The following is a 6000-nucleotide window of genomic DNA, read 5'->3' on the forward strand; positions in this document are numbered from 1 at the left end:
TACACACACACACAGAGGGAGAAGCACAAAAAGCAAGTATCGGGACTGAAATAAGGAGAGGTAGGAGTTTAAGATGGCTGTCTGTGGGGAGATGTGTTAACGAGGATTTCTGCTGGCCAAGATAACCTGCTTCCTTGGAGAGATCTGCTTGAAGGAAGAACTTTTTGTGTGTGTGCGTTCTGGGGATCTGTTTGTTTGTTTAGAATTCAGGGGGCTTTTTTTTTTTTTTTTTTTTTTTTTTTTCTTTTTTGGCTTTTTCTTCACTCCCCCCTGCAACTGCATTTTTTTCAGCCTCTCCTAGCAGCTTTATTCAGATTTATTTGGCGTGCTTTGGAGAAAGCCACTATATAATCGGGAGGTCAAAGGCAGACTGAAGAAAGTTAATAATGGCTGCTAATGGTGCTAACAATTCAGGGTGAATCTTGTCAAAAGTTTTGGTTTTTTTCCCCTCTCCCCCACCCTTTTTTTCCTCTCTCTCTCCCTTTTTTTTTTTTTTTTTTTTTTTTTTTTTTTTTTTTTTTTTTTTTTTTTTTTTTTTTTCTGGAAGTCTCAGTCTTTTGATTGTGTGTTTCCTGAAAGCAAGACCAATCATTTCAGTTTATTCACTGGCTAAACTCTACTTGATTGGGGACAAGCACACAAACCATCCATTACGATCTGATATATTATCCAAACAATTTAGTGTATTCATGAGGTAACCTAAATGTGGAGGCTGCAAAATTACCCGTAATCAATTGAAACAGCGAGTGCGCGTCCCTCTGTGTGTCTAACAACTACATGTCTCTGTAATAAGGCAGACATTAAATCATTTTAGAGTTGTACTGTTGAGTACCTGATCACTGGGCGCTCTGGGAAGCTGGACAGTCACATTAGGACGCTGGGACTGAGGAAGCCGCTGCTTTTCCAGTGGGATAAAACCCGACCTTCCTTACTCAAGGTGCTTTACAGTTCCCCACCGATCTCACCCTAAGTCGTGCAATATCCAGCATAGACTTCGTCTTCTTCTTCTACTCTTCTATAATATTTTTGTTATCGTTGTTGGCGCTTTTTTTTTTTTTCCTTTTTGTTTTTTGGTTTTTATTGCACTACATGTTTGGGAAACAAGACAAAATGGACGTTAGATGCAGTTCAGAGACTGAAGCTAACCGGGTCTCGAAGAACGGACATAAAGAGGGCAAGGAAAGCAAAGGGTCTGAAGGAAATATTTCTACTTCTTTTTTGAAGGATCAGCAAGGGACTTTTTCTGCCTCTGCAGCTACGGAAGGTTGTAATAAAAGTAAATCTAGTTCGGCTGATCCGGACTATTGCAGGAGGATCCTAGTTAGAGGTATGAGTTTGAGGTGTTTGGCGAGGGTGGGGGAAGGTGAGCTGTGCTCACGCCCGGGAGATGGGTTTGTTTTGTCGCTTTGCCTCGGGTTTGGCCTTGGATTGAAAGCCCTTCCTACGGCTCCGGGGGAGAGACCCCACTGCCCGGCGGGGTTTTGCCGGGGACCCCGCTCCCTCCGGCTTTATCCCGGGGAATTTCCGCCGGCGTCTCGGAGAAAAGTTAAGCCGCGATGGTTCCTCCCCGGCGCTTCCCCGGAACGGACCAGCCCCGTTTATTGTTGGGTGGTGGGGGTTTTTTTTTTGTTTGTTTTTTTGTTTTTTCCTTCCTGCTTTGCAGCTTTCCCGGGGTGCCCGTCCCCGCGGGGAGCGCTCCGGGGACAGCGTTCCCTCGGGGGGCCGCGCCTCTGCCCCCCGCGCTCCGCCCGCGAACCGTGGCGTGGGGCTGCGGGCGGGTTAGGGCCCTCTCGGAGGGCACAGGTTCCCTCTGTTCCCCCTCTCCCCGTGCCCGGCAGCCCGGAGGAAAAAGCTGTTTTGAAAACACCATCGGCCTTAAAATAAATGGAGGAATGACGAAGGGCTTTTTAATTGTTACTTTTTAATAGTTATACGTTTAATTTCCTTCAGTCTTCGTCCCTTCTCCAGGCGAAAATGGCGAAATTGTCTCGTTCGTATTCCCTCAAAAAAAAAAAAATTTTTTTTTTTTTGTTACCTGAAGAAATTTCAGTTTTATTAAGGTGCGTTTTGGGGGAGGAGGGAGAGAAGAGAATCGGAACAAAATATAGGGGAAACAGGCCTTGAAAGCAAGAATTAATCCTTGCGCCACTGGTTGCCCCAAAGAAGGGTCAGATTAAAATGATGTGATAGTCTCTGATTTAAAACGTACCGAAGAGGTAAAATTACGGCAAGTAAAGTTGGGAAGGCTTTAAGGTAACCTGAATCTGGCTCTAGCCTGACAGTCGTGTTAATGAGATTTGTCCCGCTTTCCTTCAGTCGGGGCTACCAGAAAAGTGAGGTTTCCGCGGGCTGGTTGGTGCCTTGCTTTCTATCCCTGCCCCCCTCCTTTTTTTTTTTTTTTTTTTTTTTTTTTTTTTTTTTTTTTTTTTTTTTTTTTTTCCCTCCTGCTTCTTCTCGTTGCCAAAACCCCAAAGCGGCAGCGGCAGCGGTGCAGGGTGGGCTGGAGGTGTTCCCCACGTTCACAGTGGCAGGCAGCCAGGTCGGGGCAGTGCTGCCTCTGCCCGGAAAGCTCCTTCCCTTTTTTTTTTTTTTTTTTTTTTTTTTTTTTTTTTTTTTTTTTTTTTTTTTTTTTTTTTTTTTTTTTTTCTTCTTTGTAAGCATGAGAAACTTGTTATTAAAAAATAAGAAGAAGGGTTTATATTTTGGGGGGCGATGGGGGGTGTGTGGTGGCTACCAGCAAGTCCTAACCCGGAGCTTAAGGGGAACAAAGAGTAGTCTTGCACTCCAGGCACAAAGCCTGGCCTGGAGGATCTCCCTCTCCACAACTTCCCAGAGGGGCCGTGGGTGATGCCGCAGTGTCGTACTGTGAGTGCAACATATTCAAAGTAATTTTTAAATGGGCTGAGTGGATTAATTATAGAGCCCTGGGCCCCCACCGCCCCCTCCTTCCTTCTCTGTTGTGGGGTTTTTTTCCCCTCCTTGGGTGCAGTGGCCAGGTGCAGTGCCACAGTCGCAGGGACCCTGCTCCATCCCGACTAGTGTCTCGGTCCTGAAGGCGCTGGGGACGGCTCTTTCCCTTGGAAAAATTAGAAAGTATAAAAAGGGAGGGGAAGCAGAAGAGGGTTGCCTGGGTATGAAGCTGACTGCGCCTTTCTTTGCCAGATGCCAAAGGTTCAATCCGAGAGATTATTTTGCCTAAGGGGCTTGATCTGGACCGTCCCAAGCGGACCCGCACCTCCTTCACGGCCGAGCAGCTCTACCGCCTGGAGATGGAGTTTCAGCGCTGCCAATATGTCGTGGGGCGGGAGCGCACCGAGCTCGCCCGCCAGCTCAATCTCTCCGAGACTCAGGTAGCGCCTGAAGGACGGGGAGCCCCGGTTGTTCTGCCCTGTACTGCTCCGCGGGACCCCTTCCCGGCCCGGCCATGTCCGTGCCCTGCGCGGCCCAGCGGGGCGAGGCAGCCCCGAGATGCCCACGCGTGTCTGGTCTGAGGGACGCATCCCGCCGGCGGGATGGAGCTGAGGGGCTCGTGGCTGAGGCGTCCCGGCGGGGGACCCCCTAAATGTGTGTGTCCCGAAACGTGTGTGTCCCGAACTGTGCGTGTCCCAAACTGTGCGAGTCCCTAACTGCGTGTGTCCCAAACTGCGTGTGTCTAGGGAAGGGGAGCTGCTGGCCAAGGGGGTCCCTGGTGTCCCCACACGCTGCCCCACTGGGCTCTCCCCGTGAGCGGCCCGGCCCGGCCCGAGGGCATCGGAGGGAGTTTGGCCACGAAGCCAAAGTCCTGCCGGGCCCGGGAGCGGCTCCCCCAGCTCCGGCCCGCGGGGATCCGCTCCTGCCCCCCGAGATCGGTGTGTCCGGCTGCTCGGAGCCGGTCGCCCCCGGAGATTCGCTGCTGCGGCCGGGGAGAAGCGAGGGGAGGCCGAGCCGCTCCCAGCCCGCAGCGAGCGGGAGACAGGCGCTCAAATCCGCAGAGGGAGATGGGCACCTTCCCCCAGGGCTGCCGGGTTAGAGACCTTCGGCCTGAGCTTTCCTGGGTATGAGAGCTCCGGGCATGCGGCTGTAGTTTGGGCTATGTTTTGGGTCCTTGTACGTCCGAGGGGGAGAAGAGCCTTTCCACCCTCCAGGACAGAAAGGCCGGGGCCGACAGGAGGCCTAAAACTGCGTGAGAGCGCAGGGAAGCATCCAAAAAGACCAAATTTCTCAAAGCCGGTTTCATATTTCCACAAAACATTATATAAATTCCCCTGACACGTTAATTAGCTTTTTTGCTTTCCTTGCCGGATAGGAATGACAAGTTCAACAGCTCTTAGGTTACAAAACGTGCCGTGGGTGGGTTTTGTTGTGTTTTGGTTTGGGTTTGGATTCGTCTGTTGTTTTTTGAGCGACTTCCAGTATTCCTTTTAAAAGTTGAATATTATTTAAAATTATTTTGGGGTAGAGAGAGCGTGTCCAGTTTGGAATAAGGGGGAAGGAGCTCATTGCTGCTGTTACCCCCAGGAAGGGCAGCCGGAGCGGGCAGCGGCTGCTGGGAACCGCGGAGGGCCCGGGGCTCCGGCTGAGCCGGCTTAGAATAAAGCGGCGGGGAAAGGGCTGGCTCGGTCTCCCAGAGAATTCCCGGCCTGTAGTAAACTAGGACGAAGCGAGAGGTCTGGTTAAAGATGCAGAACGAAAGGCCTCGGGGTCACCCCGAAACCGGGAACAGACAGAGGCCGCGGGGGGTTGCGCTCTGCGAGCGTCGCTTTGTGCCTTTTGGAAACGCTCCCCGCTCCCAAGTGTCTGCGGGCCCTCCCCCGCGGCCTCCCCCCGCCCCGCCGCGCCGGGGTCCCGGGGCACCTGCCGGGGGCCGCCGCTCCTCCCGCCCCGCTGACCCTGCCTCTCTCCCCGGCCCGCAGGTCAAGGTCTGGTTCCAGAACCGGCGCACCAAGCAGAAGAAGGACCAGGGCAAAGACTCCGAGCTGCGGTCGGTGGTGTCCGAGACCGCCGCCACCTGCAGCGTCCTGCGGCTGCTGGAGCAAGGCCGGCTGCTGTCCCCGCCGGGGCTGCCCGGGCTGCTGCCGCCCTGCGCCACGGGCGCGCTGGGCTCGGCGCTGCGCGGGCCCGGGCTGGCGGCGGCGGGCAGCGGCAGCGCGGCGGCGGCTCCGGGCGGCGGCGGCTCCCCGCACCCTCCGGCGGCCAGCGGCGCGGCCGGGCCGCCCCCGGGGGCTCTGCACGGGGCGGCGGCGGCGGGCCACGGGCTCTTCGGGCTGCCGGTGCCCGCGCTGCTGGGCTCGGTGGCCGGCCGCCTCTCCTCCGCGCCCCTGGCCGTGGCCGGCTCGCTGGCGGGCAACTTGCAGGAACTGTCGGCCCGCTACCTGAGCTCGTCCGCCTTCGAGCCCTACTCCCGGACCAACAATAAAGAGAGCGCTGAGAAAAAAGCACTGGACTGACTCTAAGTACCTTCCCCCCCCCACCCCCCTATTTATATTTATAGTCTCTATTTGTGGCGGTATTTATGGGACGGGCCGGCTGCCGCCCCGCTCCCCGCCGCCCCCGAGCCCCGCGGCGCGGCTCCCTCCGCGGGCCGGGGCGGAGCGGGGCCGGAGCGGGGCCCGGAGCCCGCGGGGCGAGGCCGGGCCCGGGCCCGGGGCACGGCGAGGGGCTGCGGGCGCCTCCCGGTGCGCTCCCGCTGCCCCGCGCTCCGTGTGTCCGTGCGGGAGGGGCGATCGCGCCGTCCCTTCGTTCGGGAAGGGGCGCAGAGGGGTCAGCGCTCGGGGCCGGGGTCGGCCGGGCTCCCTCCGAGCGGCTTCGGCCAATGCCGAGCGAGGGACAGGGGGATCGGAGAGAGGAGGATGGAGCTGCCAGGTGATGCCCGTTTTGGGGTGGTTTTTTTGTGTCTCCCAGACTCAGTGATTTCTAAGCACAAAGGTTTTGGGGCCCCACCTGTGGCCCCCCGTTTATCCCCACGCTCGCTGCACTACAGCCCCCGGTTACAGACCGAGCCCTTAACACCGGTCAGGAAAT

The 6000-nt window shown here is 56.0% G+C and overlaps 1 protein-coding gene across 1 annotated transcript; it reads left to right on the top strand.

Annotated features, from left to right (window-relative positions):
* Positions 1–496: 496 nt before the first annotated feature.
* On the top strand, positions 497–5602 carry VAX1 (ventral anterior homeobox 1). Its single transcript, XM_066324470.1, has 3 exons — positions 497–1327; positions 3163–3350; positions 4893–5602. The coding sequence occupies exons 1-3, from the start codon at positions 1090–1092 to the stop codon at positions 5424–5426; spliced, it is 960 nt and encodes a 319-aa protein (XP_066180567.1). The 5' UTR covers positions 497–1089; the 3' UTR covers positions 5427–5602.
* Positions 5603–6000: the final 398 nt, after the last annotated feature.

The sequence above is a fragment of the Sylvia atricapilla genome, chromosome 8 (assembly GCF_009819655.1).
Source record: "Sylvia atricapilla isolate bSylAtr1 chromosome 8, bSylAtr1.pri, whole genome shotgun sequence".
Taxonomy (NCBI): domain Eukaryota; kingdom Metazoa; phylum Chordata; class Aves; order Passeriformes; family Sylviidae; genus Sylvia; species Sylvia atricapilla.

Excerpts from the sequence above, each read along its gene's own strand:
- VAX1 (XM_066324470.1), top strand. The coding sequence starts at position 1,090 with ATGTTTGGGAAACAAGACAAAATGGACGTTAGATGCAGTTCAGAGACT. Across the intron at positions 1,328-3,162 it reads CAGGAGGATCCTAGTTAGAG|ATGCCAAAGGTTCAATCCGA; the intron begins GTATGAGTTTGA and ends TTTCTTTGCCAG. Across the intron at positions 3,351-4,892 it reads TCAATCTCTCCGAGACTCAG|GTCAAGGTCTGGTTCCAGAA; the intron begins GTAGCGCCTGAA and ends CCCGGCCCGCAG.